At 43.6% G+C, this 21,764-nt stretch overlaps 1 protein-coding gene across 1 annotated transcript; it reads right to left on the bottom strand.

Annotated features, from left to right (window-relative positions):
* Positions 1 to 2,436: 2,436 nt before the first annotated feature.
* On the bottom strand, positions 2,437 to 12,159 carry flrt2 (fibronectin leucine rich transmembrane protein 2). Its single transcript, XM_005449819.4, is given in 3 exon segments — positions 2,437 to 7,351; positions 7,354 to 9,056; positions 11,410 to 12,159. Coding segments are annotated over 2 exon segments (1,980 nt in total). The 5' UTR covers positions 8,603 to 9,056; positions 11,410 to 12,159; the 3' UTR covers positions 2,437 to 6,620.
* Between the last annotated feature and the right edge of the window lie 9,605 nt (positions 12,160 to 21,764).

Here is a 21,764-nt window from a genome sequence, read left to right as displayed (position 1 = left end):
TTTAACAAGAGATTAGTTTTCACCAGACTGTACGACAGAATAGTCCTTTACTTACAATACATAAGAGCATAAAATAATATATAACAGTGAAATGCTACTTAAGCAGCACTAATATTAAAAAATAAGTGTTATTACCTTATACACTAATTTTTATAACTAATGGCTAAGCAGCACTTTACCATAATAATAGATGTTATAGCTTCATGCACATAAACCTCCCTCTATAATGCAGAGCAACACTGAAATTAGGCGACAGCTAAGGGAAATAATAGATCATATAATTAAGCTAGCAAATTTAACACATTCAGAATATTGTTGTTCTCATGTGCATAGCCTAACGTGATAATCATGTGGTTAAAAATCTGATGAATTTCTACAGTTAATTATATGTGTTGCTAATTTTAGCAGTGTCTATTTTATACTTCAATGTAAAATATAAAGCAGCAAGAAAACAACAAAGTCAATACTTCAAATATACCTGCTCGATTAAACGTAGGCTTTAAGCTCCAACACTGACAAAGGGTGAAGCACCTGTGTAACGTGTAACTAACACAATGAACTCGCTACAGTATTGTTAGCTAATCTGACCCATTCAGAAAACGGCCGCTAACAGGTTCAAATTTAAGGTCGTGTGGTTGATGCGTCTGGAACCTGACATTTAATAAAATGCTATTTAATGTCATAACTAGACCACTCTAACAACTGTAAACTATTTTAAATTATATAACAATAAAATTAGCTAAAATCAGCTAGCTTAGCAAAATTTGACAGTTCTCAGTCTTCAATTATTATTTACTCTGAAAAGCTGTTTCTTAACTTTGAATACTTTACATGGATTGGAAGTTTCTTTTAACATATAATTTTCCCTCCTGAAATTGTACTTTTAAACATTTGCTACAGTTTGTTAAATTTCTCGATGGCAGTTCTGATTTTCTTGCAAACATTTGTACACATCACTAAAGATTTTAGTGATTAATCCAAGCTGCGTGAATAATTCCTTTATGACTAGCTTCACCTCAGTGAAGAAGCCAGTCCTGGTAAATGCACAGGGGGGAGATTATACACTAAATCTTTCAAGGCAAGAGTTGCACAACACAGAAAGAGGGAGGAACAGACAGCGGATGATCCGAGTGCCAAAACCTCGATTCTTTTAACCACTTGGCCTCCACGTAAAGCCGACAATTCCGCAATAACAAATCACATTTTGACATTTGGGGATTTTGAGAAATATACCCATTTCCAGCTCAAAACACCAGAGTGGCACACCCTTTTGTTTCAGCTGTGGTTAATTGTCATAGTGAATTAAGACTAGGCTAACGTGGGCTTCTTAGCAGGCTGGAGGTTACAGAGGCCACACTGGGATGCGGTCACGTAGAGGGAAAACGTTGGACTTTGGTAAAACACAGGGATTGAGAGATCGAGCCCATCCTGGGGTTTAGTTGTGCCATACAAGCAGAATAAGAGAGTTTCCTGGATTCTCCCCAGCTGAATGCTAAGCTGCAGTGGCTACGCTAAGATGGCACAAGCTTCCCATATAGAAATAAGAGGATAACTTGGCATGGTGCGTACAGCACAAATCTTTGACACAGAATTGCCAGTTTCTGACCCAAAATAGATTTCGCTCCGAGTGTGTTTTTGGGGAACATGTAGAGCAACAAGAATGCAGGCTCACTCCAAAGAGCACATTCACTTCTTTGCTGGATACAAGGAAAAGAGTGGTCGCTCAAATCCAATGGCTCTTTTATTTTCAAAAAGCTTCACTTAAGTATTTACAGTTTGTGCAAAAACATTTAAAGGTTTCAAGGACTTTACATTGTAAGTTCAACCTCAAGGCACATACATGGAACAACATCAATATTTCATCATGAGAACAGAAATTTAACTTTGGTTCCTAAGAAAACGTCTCGGTGAGGATGGCTAACGTAACACTGTGTCTCGGATGAGAAGCCAGGATGGCGACGTATCCAAACATAGCCATTTTACATGCACTGTAAGTTTCCAGCCTACTTCCTCTACACCAAAGAAAATCTGGCTGCTCGCGCTGCATCTCAACCGCGTGTGGCGATCGATCGGGAAGAAGAAATATTTGAAAGTCCAAACCCTGGTGTGATAACAAATGAAAGGCTATGAAGCTAAATACAGTACATGCAAAAAATTCTTGAATGAACATCACTGGCTAATAGATATTTGCAGCAAAGGTTCTGCCTGCAGGAAGAAAAGGGCGACTTTCCACCTTCTCAATTTCACGTGTTCTGTCTGAGGTGACCTCTCAATGATTAAACGTAATTATTTCAACGTGAATCAATGAGCTTCTCGGCACCCTGAAACTGTAATAAGCCCACACTCGCAGCCGTGTGTAAATTCCATTGGCTATGGCACTGCAGTGTCTTGATCGAAATTAAGACTAATGTATGCTGCAAAACAACCACCAAAGCCTCTTCCCAGTCTGGCTGAATCATTAGCAGTGCACCGCTTAATTTCTGGCACTATGGACGAACAGTCTCTTCGTTAGCTACTGTGTGTGTCACGCTTCCTGTTAACGCCGTTATTGTTGCTGCAGTCGGTCGGAGAAATGTGCTTTCTGTTCTTGCCGCCGTCTCTTTATGTCTCATCTTTCTACTCCCCTTTCTTCCTCCCACTTAACTCCCTCGCTCTCTCTCCCTCTCGTTAATCATTCATTCCTGCATAAAAGGTAAGGCAAATATCTGTCTCCGTTACACATTCACAGACAGGGGGAGATGCTAAATGTTGCAATGGATTCACCTGGCTTGCTTGATCGTGGGACTAAAATAGGGCTTTATATCTAAAATGAAAGAAAGAAAATTCCCAGCGATAGCAGTTGTACATGTTCAAGTGTACTGCGTGGGATTATGGTCAGCTGTTAAAGCATGTAGTGAACCGTACATGGTGAACTGTCGGTTAGGTACCCAGCAGGGGAAAGCCGAGCACAGGTCAGGGCAGCCTGGTGTGTCTCGATGGACAGCGTGTATTGGGTTGGCTGATATGTGTATTAGTAGAAAAAGATTTAAACAAAAAGTGGAGACACTTTGATAACCACAGAAGATGTAGAACAACTTGAAATTATTTTTTTAAATGATTTACATACTTAAAGAGGAGCTGAGGAGTGAAAGACGGGTTTGCCGTTTTACAAAGTTCACTTTTTTTGCTGAGACTGATGAGAAGACTCGCATCACTTTCATGTCTGTATAGCTTAGTTCAAGGATAAGCTAAAACTGTTATGTTCAACTCACCATTTACCAGCACCAAAGTCAACACCACTAATTAGCACATTAGTTCACATTTGTTTTTAATCTGTGCAAAAATATGAAGTCTAAAAACAACATTTTACAGTAAATTTTATTAGCCTTAGCCTGAGCACGCTAGCTATTTTCCAGTTTTCAGACTTGAAGCTCAACTAGGATAACAGGCAGCCAGTGACAGTGTCCCTTATAGTGAGCAGAGTAGTATGATTGTGCCTTTTTTCACATGATTGATAACGTTATTATTTCGCCAAAAATATTCACAAAAATAGACATTTGGATATGATGGCAAAAAAGAAATTAAAAAACCCTATCAACAAATCAATCATTGCTATCAATCATCCTTAGCTTTACATAAATTATCTAAGCCACCTGCATATTAATTTAGAAGTTGAGGAATAATAGGTGGTTTCTTACAAAAGTAAGGAGAAGATTGACGCCATAGACATGAAGCTAGAGTCAAGAGCAGATGAGCTTAGCTTGAAACAGACAGGGCTACAGCTAATCTCGCTATGTCCAATATCTACATTAGATCACATTTGTTCAATCTGTACAAAAATTTGAAGTCTAAAAATGACCTTGTGGTTTTACAGCGTAGAAGACTTCATAGTTTGTTTGCGAGTGCAAACAAGCTGTTTTCATGTTTTCACTTTCTAAGCTATGCTAGGTCAGGCTAGCTGGCTGCCGGTGCTAGCACTGTTTTTTAGCATGCTAACAGTAAAGTGGTGTTGATTAGTTTTTTAATAGGAGATTTTACTGCACAACTATCATGACCAAAAAACACAACTGACAATGACAATGTTGTTGTGATAGCTAAAACATATTTGCTATTGATCCTTGTTCATTGCTATGCTAGCTATAACGCTTTCTGAGAAAACAAAGCTACTGATTCAAATCTTGCTGAAATTATATATCTTGGGTTTTATTTCTTTTTTTGGGCAAATGAACTGCAAAGAGTAAATCTGTGACCTAAATACACAAAAAGTGTACAACAAAGAACAATTAGGCTACATGATAATATACGATATTCTGAAATGTTACAAAAAGTTTTTATGATTAAACTCTAGATTTTTTTTCCAGCTAAACACTCAGAAAACCATTAAACAAAATTTAATGACAGAGATTTTATCTTTTTAAAAAATTACCACTTCCATCTAAAAACCAAATTAATTTTCAAAAATAATTTTAGAGCGACCCTAAATTACATTTTAAGATGGATGATTTAATTCATTAAAGTATTCAATTAATAGCTGAACAGATTTTAAGCACTGGAATTGCAAACAGGCCAGTTTATCACAATCTGAGCTATTGCTGGAGTCATAGGAAGAGCGCTTACTTTTAATCTCAACGCTTAGCACGAGCCCTTAAAAAATCTCTGGATTGTAAAAATTGATCTTAGGTTGTGCCGACTCTCTGTCGGGTACAGTGCATTTGAACAGCTGAATCTGTGTGCCTCGCAAAGAGTTAAAAACTGCCTCTCAGCATGAGCTTCGGGCAGCCATGTGAAAATAAGGCCTACATATTTCTCTCCCTTTTTTGGTTGAGGATTATACGAAGGGGGGAAAGAAAAGGGAAGGAGCTCTTTAAGCTTGGCCCCTCAAAATAAAATCTTGTCAAATCAAATAAAGCTTCCTTAAGAAGTGCATAATGAAGACCTCACACTGGCACCCTCACATTCAATGCAAAGAGAAGCCACCAACGCTTACAAGCTGAAGGGCAAGGAAAGTGGTTTTTTGAGCCGTGCACGGATTGGAGCGAAGAGTCGGACGCTGACACTGGAAGGCAGACAGAGTGGCAATCATCCTCTCAGAGATGCTGTTGTGAAGTGAGCAGCTGCATTGTTTAGGCTGAGCAAAACGTGAATTCAAAAGGCCACACTATAAGTGCGGACAAAAGGATAAATAATGAGAAGCTAGATGAAGCGCTCGGTCGCAGCGCAGTGTGCGATCATGGGCGGGGTGCGAGTCCATTGTTGTAATTTCCTAATTTATCACAAAGTCTAATGGACGATGGGACAAGGTTGAGATAAGTGGCTGTATAATTAGTGTTATGTGTGAGCCATATCAAAATTCATCATGCTCTCCACACACACACACACACACACACACACACAAATCATCTCATAATGGACCGGAGTGGTGAAAATCCATATCATTTAGCCACCAAACACAGAAACACTGTTAGTTTTAAATGATTCCACATCATTAAGTAGCCCAATGAGCAAAAATACTCGACACAATGCTGTTCAAGCATGAGTAATGTTGTCTGGGTAATGGGCTCGGGGGAAATGGTGGAGGTAAAGTGATCTCTCTGGCCTGTCTTTCTATGTACCACACACACACACACACACACACACACACACACACACAACGCTGAGGAAAACTGCCCCCTTGTGGCCTCACTTGCTAAAACATTGGGGGAAAAAAGAAGCTGAACTAACGAATGTTTCTTCAAAGGATCAGCAAGAATCAGCACATTCAAGCATGATTTTAGAAACAATAGTCGCTTGTTGCTTTTAAGCTCACATTAAAAACCATTTTTTGGTGACATCTTTTCCAAAACCCACCAATTCTACCTGGAAACGAACAGAACAAAGATGCTTTTAGTGTTAAGAAACTTCAGCCCAGGCTTTTTAACAACACCGATGATATTCCCAACCTGCACGGCCGTGCACAACCCCCGTCACACACCACCACCTACCTCTGCTCATTTCCTGCCATGCTGCCATTAATAAGAAAGTGCACTTCAATTCTCACGTTTTCTTTTTTTCCTTTTAAACACGCCGTCACTGAACCAGCGCCATATTTCCTCTAATCAGCAGTGTTTGGATTTCCCCGTCTGCTGTGTTGTTCTGGGGAGGCTGTTTTTATTATTCTTTTGATTTTTTTGCAGGGTTTCAAAGTGTGAAAAGGTCCTATTTTGCTTCTGTGGTTAGCAAAGGATCCCAGCCCTCCAAAAGCGCCCCCTCCCCCAAAAAACATTTCCAAGGCTGACAGCAAATTTTTTTTTGTCAGAAGCTACACCCAGGGTGCCGTGATTGTACAAATCCATGTTCACGTACAGTACTGACCGTTAAAACAACTTCCAAAACCCTGCTGGTTATAAAAAAAAGAAACACTTGTATCTGTTTTTCTAGGAATAAAAAAGATAGCAGAGAATCCCACATTATTATCCACAGTATAAATTACATCGTAGACAGAACTTGGAAATATATATAATACAGTTATATTTCACTATAATTTTTTATATTTTTCAATGTCTAGACAAACAGTGTGTGTGTGTGTTTATGCAAGTCTTTTTGCTTTGTGTGTGTGTGTGTGTGTGTGTGTGTGAATGCTGCTGTACTGAGTGTCTGCAGCATCACGTGTGGCAGAACTCTGTACTGGGCACGTTGCTGCTCTTGCAGTAGGCTATGCTGTTGTTACTGAGGTGACAGTCTCTAAATCCAATGCCCCCGTTGGGAGTGTAGATGGGCTGGATGCGGAAATCTCCCTTGAGCAGCTGCTCATTGTTCAGCGCCACTATCTGGAAACTGGTCTCAGTCATCTCCAGAATGGAGTTATCCTTCTTGGTTCCAGCCTCGCAGTAGTCGTCTTTTCTCCTGCCGCGGTTGTATTTCCACTTGGTCGAAGACGACCGGTTCTTCCTGTGCATGTGCCAGCAGAACAAGCTGAGCAGCGTAACCAGGACGATAAGAACAGCCCCTCCTATGATCCCAGCCATTAGCAGCATGGAGCTGATGCTGTCCTGAGGAGCCTGCTCTCTGCCCGGAGGCTTGGTGGTCACTGGCGGCTTGGTCCTGGCCTCGGAGCATATAGTATCCTCCCCGGGCCTATAGGAGTTAAGGGTGTCCAGGACGTGCACGCAGATCCGATACACAGACCGGGGATCCAGGTTGGTGAGGCTGATGCGCCGCAGGTCCCCGCTCACCGTCCTCTCCCGCATTCCTTCGTTGATTTGGCTTTGGCCCCTTTTGACCCAAGTGACCTTGTAGGCGGTGACAGTAAAGTAGGAAGCCCAGCTCACGTCGATGTTGGTGGAGTTGACCACGTGGAAGGAGATCTGAAGGGGGTCCTCGTAAGGAGGCAGGGGTCCGGCGGGGTTGTTAAGTAAGGGGGCAGCGTGGGGGAGGGGGAGTCAAAGTAGTAAGGGATGGATGAAGTGATGAGGGTGGAAATCATGGTGGTGACAGGGGTGGTGGTGGGTGGGGGAGGGGGTGTGGAGCGGAGGGTGGGCCAGGGCGGCTGGTCGGGTTGAATGGGGCACTCGATAATATCCAGCGTGAGCTCTCTGATTGTCATGCCACGCACCTTCTCCGGACTCGAGCACGTAAACCCGCGGGCGTTGACAGAGGAAGGCAGCGATTTGAGCCACACCACCACCCATTTTATGGTGCAGTCGCAGCGCCACGGGTTGTTTCGCACTATGAGGTGCCTCAGGCTGGACAGGCCATCGAACACACCTTGCGTGAGAGTCTGAAGCTGGTTGCTGGAGATATCCAGTCTTTCCAGCCTGTTCAGATCCGCAAACGCCGCCACGGGGATCTGGTCGATCTGGTTCTCCTGTAGGCTGAGTTTGACCAGCGACTGGCTGGGCAGGAGAGGAGGGGGGAAAGTCAGTGAATTGCGGGCCAGAGCCAACTCGCGGAGGTTGGCCAGGTCCTGGAAGGTCCCTGGTGCGATGCCCTCGTCTGTCAGCAGGTTCCCGTCCAGCAGGAGGCGCTGTAGACGTGTCACATTCTGGAAGGCCTCCTCTGCAATGACAGCAATGCGGTTCTCATCTAACCGCAGCTCCTTCAGGTCTTCGGGAAGACCAATGGGAACGCTGCTTAAGTGGTTCTTGGTGAGGAAGAGGAGTTTGAGGCTGACCGCCTCCCTGAAGGCCCCTTCTTCCACCCCTACTGTGGAGATGGAGTTATCGTCAAGGTGTAGCTCCTCTAGTTTAGTCAACTGGGCAAGAGCTGCCTTGGAGATCGTTTGGATATTGTTCTCCTGGAGGTGCAGGACCTTGGTGTTTTTGGGCAGATTCACGGGGAATTCGTCGAGCTGGTTGCCGTAAAGGTACACAGTTTCTACGGAGGCCAGATTGTGAAGTTCCACAGGGAAACCAGCATTGTTGATCTGGTTGTTGTGGAGGTAGAGGACCTTGTAGCCCTCCTGTATCCCCAGAGGCACTGATGTCAGGCTGCGTTCGTTGCAGTACACAAACCCTTTGTCACAACGACACTCTTGCGGACAAGAGGCACCTGGGCTGAATTGCATTTGGAGGCTTAGGATGACAGTCAACCAAAATTGCAAGAATGAAGCCCAATCTTTATTCCAGGGTCCAGCCAGAAACTCCATAGTGGAAAAACAAACAGGGGGAAAAAGGCAAACCAACAATTTAAAAAAAAAAAAAACTGGTGGGAGGGAATAAAAAAAATGAAAATCAGAGAGGCAAATGACGTATATATCCACCAAAAACCAGACCCATGAAAATATAAAAAAAACGTCCAACTAGGATTGTTAAGTAATGATGCAGTTAGCTAGGAAAAGAGCAGGAAACTGTGGGAGTAATCCTGTAAATGCTAGTCCTCAGCCGAAGAGCGATGGTCTCATTAGTGGTGGCCAGTCCTCTGACTGACTCCATCCATGCTGAGACATCAGACCATAGCAGGACTCTTCTCTCGCTGCTCCATGCAGAGCTCAGCCAGGGCCAATTTGAGCGCCACCGCAGGCTCCGCTCGCCTGTCCGTCACACACTGCTGGTCCCAGACCAGGGCAGAGTCCAAGGGGGGTGACATTTGGATCCAGAGACCTGCAGGAAAACAAGGAGAAGCTAGATGAGTATTTTCAGAGGTGGCCTGTTCTCTGAAAAAAAAAAGAAAAATAGGGGGCCTCCCTTTTCCCTCTGTCTCTTTATTTAAAATACAAACAAACACATACCAACTGTCTCCCTTTCTGCTCTCACTCCTCCCTTCTTTCCCAAGAAAGACAGAGGCACAAAACATTGCACTGTGGAATTATGCACTGACTATGTAAAAAAAAAGGAGTCTGATAAATATTCAGAACAGCTCCTGCACATCCGGTTTCACAGACATAAAGAAGGCTTTTATCCCTTGCGCTCTATCAAAGGCGGTAATAGAGCACTGCAAGGACACACACTCGTGGATTCACAGGGGTTCTCGGCAACATCAGCGCTGCTTAATGGAAAACATGCTAAAAAGAGGCGAGGTTAATAAAGATATGAGCTCTCTGTGTGCCAACACGGACACGGAGGATATTTCCTGGGAAGAGAAAACAATGCCGAACAGAAAACAAGCTGCAACTGCCTCTTTTTGCTTTTCTGCTTCCCAGCTGCCTGAGCAGACTCTCGAGCAGAGGTACACGGGTAAACACACAAGTGCTTACAGTAAACACAGCCAATTGTTTTTGCCGGTGGCCTGAGGAAGAGCTCGTTATTACGTGCGAGGCCTGAACCTAACGTGGCCAAACTGGAGATTTTGAGGCCGTGGACGTTTGGAAAACAAAGACGAGGCAATCGAGGAACAGAGACGCTACATATCAGCTCCACCTCCCCTCGCTCCCCGGATGGAGTGACATGCACAAACTGTCAAAAGAAATGGGATTGGAAAATAATTTAGCCCCTCCACCTGCGATAAATAATCGATAAAGGCTGTTTTTCACCTCGGAGAGGTTTGTAGTGAAGCACAAGGCCACTGGATTACAGTAGACCACCCCTCCCTAAAATCTATTATTCCAACTTTTATGAGCCATCAAACATTTCCCTCGCCCCCCCACCCCCACATGATCGAATGACAGTCATCTGGAGCTTTCAGCTTAAATGAAGCTCCACCCGAAGTCACCGTTGGATGACACACAACGGTGGGAACGACTGGTTGAATGTTAAGCAGTGCAACGGCCGTGACTGTGGATTAAGGAGCCTTGCAGGGTTATGGGGCCCCACATCATTCAGCGAGCTCAGAGGAATCTGTTCATTTTAGGGGCCGGTGTTAAACAACTAAATCCAGACTTGTTACATCAGACAAGCAGCTATATTTAGTAGAAGGAGGGGGGGAAAGAAAGAAGAAGAAATCTATACGCCTTCACGGCACCGCTTCCTTAAATTCCCCCGTTTGTTTGTTGACTACATGGAAACCCGCATGGGCTCTTTGCGGTGGAGATGGAGAAACAATCCTCTGACACACATCTGTGATCTACTTTTCTAAATTGAAAGAGCTAAATTTAATCAAATAAGCTTGGGGTGGGGGTGGTAGGGGGGGGGATAAGCAACCACATGAAGCGATAAAATGTGCTGCCACAGCGACAGAATCAACAGCAGAAGGCAGCAGCATCAAGATTACGATAGGTGCATAAATAAAATGTCACCAAGATTCCAGATTCAAAGAAACACAGTGTCGAGTTTACTTAACACCGCCAAAAAAAACCAAACAAAACAGATCAATGAGTTGGAGTGGCTTGACAAAAAAGAGAAAAAAAAACTACCCCACCACCACTCTGCTTTTTTCCGTCTTGATTTTCTTTTTAATTTAATTTTCAGCCCAGGGAGCACAGTTTCTCACCACCAGATGAACGCCGTGATATGTGGCCAGGACAATCCGATTAGAACTGGATTTAGCCCCAGAAACGCAATTAAAAGTTTAAAAATGGATAAGGTATTTAAGAGGCGATAAGAGGCGGATCAGGTACACTTCAAAGGCTGCCCAGTGAGCGGTGTTCATCTGAATGAATTATTTCAAAGCGGGGAACGGGAGAGGGGGGGTCGAAAACCGTGCAGTGCACTGAGGGTGAAAGCCCCTTTACAAAAAAAAGAGGAAAAGAAGAAAAAAAAAAACTCAGGTTTTCAGAGAGAAAAATGTGGAGCTGCGTGTTTTGTTAGCGCCAAAAACTCGATGAAATGTCTCATGAACCGCACAAATATAAACGGACCAAGCGTTTTTCCTTTGTTTTTTCTCTCTAAAAGTGTCTGGGACCCTGAACGGCTTTCCTTACCATAGGTAGTTCTGCTGGATGTGGGTTCGGTTACGCTTTCTGCGCTGCAATAACGAATTTCGAGTGAAAAGTGGTTCGTTTAAACGCAGCCCGGGCCCGATGTAAAGCTGCATTTTTAACACACACTTTCAGTATTGACCGAAAAGCATCCGTCGTACCTTTGCTGAGCCTTTATCCATCGCAAACCCCGCTACCGCAGTCAACTTTTCCCCCGTCTTTACGCCGCCGTCCTTCATGCGGTCCTGCTGCAAACCCGTGCGTAAAGCTCTGTTCGGCGACGCTTGTGGGAGTCGGTTCCTACGAGCAGCTCGAACCCGGCGAGGAGCATATTTGCCCGCATGGGTTATGTCCCCCTCTGCCTCCCGTGTGCGTCTCTCGAATGTGGCTGCGAGTCCGTCCGCACTGCTGTCGGTACTTTTTTTTTCTCTCCTGCGTTTTTCCCAGCTTCTAAAAGGAGAGCTCCCTCCGCTTTGACTCAACACCGTGAGCGGCGCAAAAGCACCGGAGACAGCGGCAGCGGGCACTTCTCTCGCCTCCCACACTCTGGCCGAACGGTGAGGACGCACTCGCTGAACTGTCCGCCGCCTGATCCGCCACGGGCCATGACGGCCAGCTGCGTCCGTCCTATGCGCTGTTTTCGGTGGGGAGGTCAGACTTGCCTTTCAGTGCTTGGCGCAGCTCAGACCCGGACTCCCTGCGAGTTGTTTTCTTAGATGGATTCAGCTGATAGTGCGACGCGCCTTCTCCGCTCACCTCTCTCTCTCCCCCCCTCGCTCTCTCTCCTGTCCCTCCTCCCCTCCTCAGAATAAAGAATGCATCTCCTCCAGAGCGGCTCCGTGATGGCTTTAAGCCACAGATCCTCCCCGCTGCCCTCACACTGCAGAAAATAGTTTGTCTCTCAAACACACTCTATCCCCACACACGCTATTTTGCCCGGCCTACCTTAACCCTCGCCACTGATGTCAGATCCGAGCTCCCTAACCACACACACACACACACACACACATTTACATTTTAATCACCAAATCCTGAATCCAAATTAGTCCTGGAGTCACATTCCCGGTGAAAAAAAGCAAAAGGAAAAAAATCAGCATTTTTCTTCTATATCATCCTGGATTTTAAGTTCCAGTGTCAGAGAAACGGGGCTTTCTCTTTAGCTACGGTGCTTCTGTGCTATTCTGTTGGCCCGCTGTAATGTCTAAGGCCTCTTTAACCCCTGTTCTTTTTGTGAAGTGTTCCTCTAATTAGCTTAAAGCTGGATAATTAAACCCAAAAGTACGGCTTCATCTTCGCTCGCCTGTAGCCACTCTCTTGTACTGACTCAAGGCTTCCAGACAGGCGCTGACAGCCACGGTAATTTCATCAGACTACATTGCACCCTGGCGTTAATACCGGCTCACCGGTGCACTGCTGCCGTGCCCACGCACGTCCCCGGCGTGCGCTAACGCGCTTGCCTGCATCTAACTGTAGTTGGGTCCTCGTGCATCAGTGCGCCAAACTTTGCCTAATTGCTCACGTGACGCTTCTCCCACTCATGCACCACGTAAAGAAAAAAGTGAGGACGTTTAAAATATATGAAATTCATAAATCACACACATTCATAAGTACAGTCAGTGTGTTGCAGCCTGGCTAGCTGTTAGTGCGGCATGACTAACAGCTTAAAGTGGCTAATGTTAGCAAACAGCTGGCCTGATGTTGCCACACACAGGTCCTGTTGTGAGATGAGCCTCTGACGCCATTTTGCTCAAGAGGTCTGATTCAGGGTTCTGACTCATTCTTGTGTAAAATGCCAGAGTTTTGTACTGTTTTTTATGTTCGGATGAAAGAAATGTCAAAGCTACCAGAGGGAATAACCTTCCACAGACATGAAATGATTCCATGTTTTTCTGCTACAAATGTGTGTCATGTGACAGAGCATAATATGTTTAAAGCTAACTGCCATGTCAATCATTATTATTATTATTAATGATAACTGATAAATGTATCAGAAATAGCAATGATTTAAATTTGTCAGTCAGCTTGCATCACTCCATGTGTTATTGTCGTACGAAGGCCTGATTTACCTGTTTGTGTTTCAAATATTTTTTTCAGGTGTGCACCTGAAGCTAGGAAAAACGCAGAGCTGCAAAACGCTCTTTAAATGGTTCAGTTTTTGTGGTTAGATTGCCAAAAGATAAAGTCAGAAGTCGATAATGGATGGCAGAAACGAGGAGAAGCCACTAAATGAATCGTGTCAACTCTTGCTTCAAGTCAACTTTGACAGGACAGGTTGGGCAACTCACAGACATGTTGGGAGTAACTTTAAGTCAACGGAAGACAAGAAAAGCAGCAACAGAATTATAATATTTAAACAGTAGTTTATGTAAGTATTATAATTACAAACGAGAATTTTGTCATGGAATCAGATGTTGTAAACTGGACTATCCCGACCTTTCAGCTCATTCTGTAAATTCTTCCAGGAAACAGCAGCAGCACATTTAAAAGCTTTTTTTTTCTTCCCTAATTCAGTTCTGAATCTGGGGACAAATGTTTGTGTAATGCTGGGAGAGTGCAGGATATACTGTTTGTGTTTTCGTACATATATATGCACAGATAAGAACGAACCAGCCCTAGCAAAGATTTACAGATAAAAACCAACCAATGGGAAACTTTACAGAGACGGTCACTCAGCTGCAGCATACAGGGAACTGTGATGTACTCGATTTCCATGGCGTCGTAAAACATAGACAACATAATCATCTTTTTTAGGTACTCTCCACGAGCATTCATAAAGAGCAGATCAGTGTAATCCACTGTGGGCTAAAAACAAGTGTTTCCCTACGTGTGCAGTGAAACGAGATTTATTCCTAAAAATAAATTAGTTTAAGTTTTAACTTGAATTGTTTTAAATGGCACATTCTGATCTATAATGACACCCAAGTAAGATGTGACCATTTCACTTTCACCCCAATAATGGTTTTGGTCTTAGGAAGCGCAGACAACTCCTATCCTCTTTGTATAACCTCCCAAATAATTTGCTGACTTTATGGCTACATTCACACTGCAGGCGAAAGTGCATCAAATCCAATTTTTTTGACCCTATGCGACCCATATCCGATCATGGTATGACAGTGTGAACGGCACAAATCCGATATTTTCAAATCCGATCTGGGTCACTTTCGTATGTGGTACTGAATCCGATACATATCTGATGTTTTAGAAAGCGACTGCTGTTTGAACGGTCATGTCGCATTAAATCCGTCTTTTATGTCACTGACACAAGACAGATGCCAATTGTCAGCGCCGGAGAAGACATCACGAACGCTTCCTGGCCATCCAGTGTAGATGTCAGTGAAACTGTTGGGAAGACAACGTGAACATTTTATTTGTACTGTATAATCTGCAGATTCCATCCTTTGAAGCACCGCTCCTCTAAAACAGCAATAAGGATCATTATTAGGTTATTTACATTATTATGTAAATAACAAAATAACTTAAAGCAAAAATTGGGAAACATAAAGTCTGAAGTCTTTATATTAAGGGCCATCAGTCAAACAATACTGTTGGTCTGGGTCTAAACAGAGCGCGTTGTGTGTGACGTCTTCTTTTGCGCATGCGGGCCGCTTTGAGCGTTCACACTAGAGCGCGTTTGCTGTCGCATTTTATTTGTAGTGTGAACAAGCAGACAAAAAAATCGGATTTGATCAAAAAATCGGAATTGAGCATTAAGACCTGCAGTGTGAACGTAGCCTATGACTCTATGCTACTGTTAGCAAACGCCACAATGCTAGGCATTTACAACTGCCAACATGGCTGCAGCTAAACAAAAATATAACTACATGCATATATGTGGTATAATTTTTAGTTGAATTCAATTCAGTTTTAATATAAATCCCAACAACAGTCATCCCAAGGTAACATAAACACCCAAACAAGCAGACGACCCCCTGAGAGGTAACATTTTCTAGACAGTAGGAAGGAAAAACACCCTTTTAAAAAGAAGAAAATGAGGAGCAGCCATCGACGGTTGGGGATGAGGGCAACGAGACAGGACAAAAGACACACTGTGGAAGGGAGCCAGAGATTTATAATAACTAATGATTAACTGCAGAGTGGTGTCTAAACACAGAGAGAGTGAAAAGAGGTGAGTGAAGAAGAAACAGTCAGTACTTCATGGGAAGCTCCCAGCAGCCTACAGCTACAGCTATTGCATCGTAACTAAGGGAGGACTCAGGGTCACCTGATCCAGCCATAACTATATGCTTTATCAACAAGGAAAGTTTGAAGCCTAATATTAAAAGAAGAAGAAGGACCTGAAAGCTGAGGGCTCTGCCTCCCATTCTGAATAAAATATTCTAAGTAAACCAGCAGTCTGACATTGTTACTGTTACTATGTTACTATGAGGTCTTCAAGATGGGAACACCTACTTATAACTCTACTTTTGTCCATGTAAGTATTGAGCCAAATATACAAAATAACAATATGTTGCTTTCCAATTATTTATTTACTGGGATTTATCCTGTAGTGTCAACTCTCAGTGTTCTCCAACCTTGCAAAGCCAGGCTGACTAGCAGGCCGGCTACCAGTAGTTTGCTAGTTTCCCCGTCCTCAGTGAACTGCAGTCTAAACAGCAGAGTGCTGAAAGTCGTAAAGGGTTTGACAGCTGATTTGTGCCTAAGAAGGTAGGGAAACATGCAAACAGCATTTGTAGGCTATGATGTGTGCCTTTCATGAACGGTGGAGGTTTACAGTGCGTCGCCTCGGAGGGCTAGCAAACAGATGTCAGAGGCAAAACCACTCTGATCCTGCGAGGATGTCATTCTAATTTATATTAGCTTTCACAGGAAAGAAATATAAATTACTAACAAAAGAGGAGGGATTCAAATGTCAGCTTTTGCCTTAGAAACACTAAAAGCTGTCATGATCTGTGTGCTGTGTGAGTCAGAGCCGGGGCCAGGAAGCCACGCAGGGGTCACGGGAGCCGTTCAGGTCAGCAGGTGCGCCTGTCTTTGATCTTTGCCTCCATTTGCCAGATAGCATTAATGATTGACCTGCGGTGACCCATTTCAACAACGCACATAAGTCATGAACAACCTTTCCAACAAATCAGGCAGATCCCGCTTAATCACCCCCGTCATATCGTCCAGTCAGGCCCGTCCGGCGAGCACGTGCCGCTCAAGTCTTCTAAAAGCGTCAGCCCTTCCACGAGATGATTCGCTTGTTCTCGGCGTTTGCCTTTCATGTTTAATTTTGTCCGCCGCGTCCCTGAGACAGATGGGCGGCCGTTGCGAGGCCCAGTCCACAACATTTAATTCCTTCATAAATCAAGCGTCTCCGCACGCCATGAATTATTGATAAAGTGAATTTAGAGGAAACAGCCTATTTTTATTTTCTCCTTGATGGACGTGTTTTGCAGCGGTGCGCTACGTTCACGGTCGGTGCAGCGCGGTGGAATGTCTCGTTCTCTCTCGAGCACGCAAATGGGGATGAAATGACAGACATTTAGATGAGCAAAGAAAGGTGGTGGTGGGGGGGCCTATGGGCAAATACGCTGAAGCCATTATCTGGCTTGTTAATTTGGTTTTGCTCATTGTTGTCAAGCAAAATAACAGAGCAGAAGTCAGATGTAAAATGACCTGCAAAATAAATAAATAAGAGTCGCAGCGGATCAAATTCATCAGGATTCCTTCTGCATATGTTTGAAACTATATCAGACAAATGCAGGAATATACTGGAAGTGGAAATTCCCCTTCACTTGCCCAGAGACCTTCCCAGGGATTTTTGTTTTTTTGGTGTGGCGTATTTACTCTGCACGCTTGTGTACCTTGATAAAACTGCAGATACACACATGACCTGAGCGCACATCAAAGCCTGCTCTGTCCATCTGCTCCTGTTCAGGGCCCCAAACAGTGTTAAAGGAGGGCAGAGGAAGGAGAAGCGGGGGGGAAAGTCCACTTAGATATGCAGATATGTTTATCCCATGGTTATGTTCGCCGCAGTCCCCGAGAGACATCATTAGCTTATCACGTTTCTCCCTGCATGAATTTACATCTGGACACCGAAAGGCACTTCAAAGGTGGCAACAACATCAGTGTTTAAAAACCTCCGTGCACGTATTGGCAGGATCTCTGAAAAGCACTAACTGTGGGAAACCACAGTAATATTGCAAGCTGTGATGCAATCGAGGGCCCGCCGCTCCAGATTCCAGTGGCTTAAAGAAAAATATGCTGATTAGGTTTAGAGTGGGAGATCAATGCGTTCATTAATTTCTCAGGCAATGTAATTATGTTTGCCCTCGTCGATTATCAATCCACATGCATCTAACAGCACGGCGCGACTCCTAGAAGGGCCGCTTTTTCACAGCCAAGGGAAATAACTTGGCCGACAACACGATGTATATTATATCACCAAGGACTGAGCTGGGAGGAGGCAGGGGGCTGTGAACAAACTCTTTAACCCCTCCAGATTTAGTCCTTTTTTTACCACTTTTAATTTTTTGATCTTTATATTTTTTAACAGGCACAAACACAAAAATAAGCACGCACACACATAACTATAAGCCACAAGCTCATGTATCTTGTACTCTAATTACTCAGTTTCCAACATTTTTTTGTTAAATTTGTGGCTCTGGATTATGTCATTTAGAGCATCCTGACATCTGAAACACGGGTTTCTGTTGCCAGGGGCAGCCAATCAGAACAAAGGTTGGAAGATTAAAGGAACGATTAGGAAACCAAAAAAGCTTGTTTTCAATAGCAGATGATGGGGCGCACCAAGGTCTCGTATAAGGTAATGGGACTTCTCATATAGAGCTTTTCTACTTTATACAAAATGTCTCATTCAATAATTCACACACACATTCATACAAGTATTTTTTTCTACGCCCGAGTGCTTTCAATCTAACATTCGCACTCATTCATACTCAGATGAAGACATCAGGGTTCAGCATCTTGGCTAAGGATACTTTGGATACTTTGGCATGCAGACCGGATCAGCAATTGAACCGCCAACCTTCCAATTAGCCACAGGCACCCATCATAAAAACAGAAGGTAAAAAAAGAGGATTATTTTGAGCTATGAATCATGCAAAGCTACTCTGGTACAGTCCAAGAATGAAAATATGGAGCTGGAAACGAGCATAATAACAGGCCCTCTTTAAAAGTGGAGGAAAAAGTCGAGCCCACAGCGTCCTGTATGAATCCAGCTCCACTCCATCTCCCTCTATAATGTCATGGGGGGTGTTTCATGTTGGCATTTAAAATGTAAAAAGATTTATCGGCGAGGCATAAAAGTTGTTTAATAAAATGAGCAAAATGGTCAGCGGAACTGTCGGGGCTCAATCAGGGTCGTTTCACGAGCAGCACCGAAGGCAGCGCGCTCCAACGTGAGCATGTGAATTATAGGGGAGCCAGACTGAATGCAGGGTCCTGACTGAATGCTGCCCTGTGCTAATGCCAGGCTGTAAAAACACTGACTTGACAACAAGCAAGCCCCTGTAGTTCTGCTGAGGGAGGGATGGGGGAGAGAGCAGCAGAGGAAGGGGGAGCGGAGGGGGTGGAGAGAGAAAAGGGGCGGAGAGGTTTGAAATCAAAAGAGGTCAAAAGAGGACTGGTTCTTGACATGTGGCTGCCATGTCATCGCTGCCCTTCTACGATTTAATACCTCTGACAAGTGCCGTGCAATGTCTAATTGTGAAGATAAGTGTTGGCTTTTTTGCTGACGTGTGCTGCTCTCTGCTGTGAAAAATATCTTAAAGGTGCCGTCCACCCTGGGAAATCTTTACTTTAGTTAACACAACAGGTCTGTGATATTTATCTCTGCCAGTATGTCGCAGTCAGTGCGTCTCAAAGCACTACAGCAGTGCATTCTGCTCACAGAGTGAAAATACTTTGTTTTTTTCTTTACTTTATTTCTTCAATCCTCCAAAGCCTTCAAGACCATCCCGATTAAAAAATACTCTCTGTTGAGCAATAAAGACATAAGCAGTTTTCCAATCATAGCTGCTTTTTTGGCCTTGCTATGGCCTCGTTGGTCCAACACTTTGATAGTTGCTGACATATTTTTGTCTGGAGCAAACAATCAAACTTTAATGGTCCTTAGAAGATTAATCATATTCATATAGCTGAATGCCTGTGAGGGTCCCACAAGTTTGCATTTTATCCCAGTACTTTGGTTTCTCAACAAAGGAAGGAAAAAAATGGGTAAAAACGATTGAGCTTGCAGTTTCTTAGCTGTAGTCCATGTTTAGTGATAATAATGGAAGGTCGTGGTTGGAGACTAAAATCCCTGCGACCCTGTACAATGAACTCGCAGTTTAGTTGCCTTTGAAATGGCTGTTTTGAAAATGGAAACTGCACCCACTTGCTGTCTTTGGTGCATCAACATAGCAATGAAACACCAATATGACTGAGTCAAGCTGACACTTACATGCAGTCTGTTTGCAACAATATGATGATTAATTGGTCTGCAACCAACCGAATCCAGTCGCCTATTGCAAGGAAATGCACTGCAGATGACTTGTGCTCGTCGGTACAGACTCACTCCAATTGATTGCAACGAGCTGACAATATGTCTGCAGTTATTTGCAAACTATTACGAAACTGTCTAAGAGTGATAGCAGTCAATCCGAGTCAGACCGTGATTGTTTGGAGACCGGTTGACCTTTTCAATCAGCTCGAGTCACCCTAGGGGTGGAGGGTGTCAACTTCCAGGTAACCATTTGTAATTGCCATGAACATATTAAAAGCCAAACTAGGAGAGCTATTCCAGTAATTCCTTAAAAATGGAAACAAATCTAAATTATATTCAATCATTTTTTCTGGAGGGCAAAACGTGCCTGAAAGGCGAGTGTTCTGCTAATCTATGCTAACGGGTCAGTTAAGGATTTATGACACGACATACTCCTTTAATGGCACTCGTTTGTAAACCAGAGGTAGATGTTGGAAGTAAGTTCAGCCATAGAGAAACGTGGACGTATAAGAAGATGACTGCAGTGGTCAAAGGTGATGGCTGTCAGGTTGCTGCTGCCTGAAATTCTGATGCTCATTCGTTTTTTTCACAACATGTTAAAAATATGAAATAAAAAAAAAAAAAAAATTGAACTTTATCATCTCAACCCCGTTTATAAAAAAAATGCGTCAAATTTCCACGTATTCTGAACTATCCCTCTGAAACTACAGATCCACAGTGTGAACAACAGAAAACACACCATTAATCACGAGTACGTTAGCTCTGTCACTGTGAAGCATGCGAGCACTGCCTTATTAGCATTTCATGTTTAGGTGGAGCCTCATGGAGCTGCTAGTATTTGCATTTTTAAAGATGACTTCAGGCAGTTTCTTGGGAATTTTGGAGCTCTCAACCCGTATGAAGTAAGGAAGTTCCTAAGAATTTAAACTGGGAAGAGAGCAGTGTAGTGTCATACCACAGTGTTCAAAACACAAAGTCAAAAACTGTCATTTTAATGCAAAAAAGAAAGTTTTTTTTCTTCATAAAGGAAATAAAGAACGACTGCAGAATTTTTATTCTGATATTTAATGACTCCATATGTTTTATCTTCATATTTGAACCTTTCCCTAAACATCCCCATTTTAACCCACAGCTCGTTCGCTATTTCTGAGAAGAAATAAAATACCTGGCTGAAAAGCGTAAAGCAGGCCAACTTTGTGTAGCTGTTTTTAGCTAAAAGGCTTGTTCACCTTTACAAATCCCGGAATTTCACTTTATTTGGTGAAAAATGTGCTTCCTCACAGGATTTCCTTGACACAGCGCAGGCTTGTTAAAAACAGCCAGGATGTTTAGGAGTAAAAGTAAAAAGACCTGCGAGAGAGAAACTTACAAGAGATCAGCAGAGAAAGAACAGTAGAGGAGAAAAATAGACAGATGCCAGGAAGGAGCAGGTCTCAGGGTCACGCGAAAGATGGGCCTGATCCCACCTCCAATCCCTGCAGCTTTTCTTTTGTTTGAAGTCACATCTGGGCTAAATTTCCCCTTCTACACGGAGCACAGAGGAAGTCTTCTGGGTGGGTGGAAAAGGGTCTCGGGCCGCTCCTGCCTCCCAGGCTAAACACTTCTAAATACTGTAGATCTATGAGTCACTGAACCAGGCACTGTACAATCCTGTATCCAGACCCTGATTCAGTGCTCATCAGTCCATGATGACTGATACAGACTAGTCACTCTTGTGACGTGTTAGCAAACGCATGTTTTGACTGTAGTCAGACAGATGCAATCAGTTTAACAGGTTCAAAAGATCACAACAGTTATCACACCAGAGACAAGGTACAACTCATGACTTATTTCATCACACAGGTCATGACGGTCTTACTGTCTGCGAGGAGGAAGTCACATGCACATTATTCTATTGGCCTGTACACAAAGGGTTGCAACACTGATGAAACAGTTTGAGCTGCTTCTCTATGAGGTAATAATAACTGCATTATGGGAAATGCCCACGTGAGTGGAGAAATAACTTTGTAGAAGTGCAGTACTAATTAAGAACTCTGAAGTAAACAGTTAAGGGCCACTCCACTG

Source organism: Oreochromis niloticus, linkage group LG15, assembly GCF_001858045.2.
Source record: "Oreochromis niloticus isolate F11D_XX linkage group LG15, O_niloticus_UMD_NMBU, whole genome shotgun sequence".
Taxonomy (NCBI): Eukaryota; Metazoa; Chordata; class Actinopteri; order Cichliformes; family Cichlidae; genus Oreochromis; species Oreochromis niloticus.
Note: the sequence above shows the minus strand (reverse complement) of the source record. Positions and strands in the feature narration are given on the sequence as shown.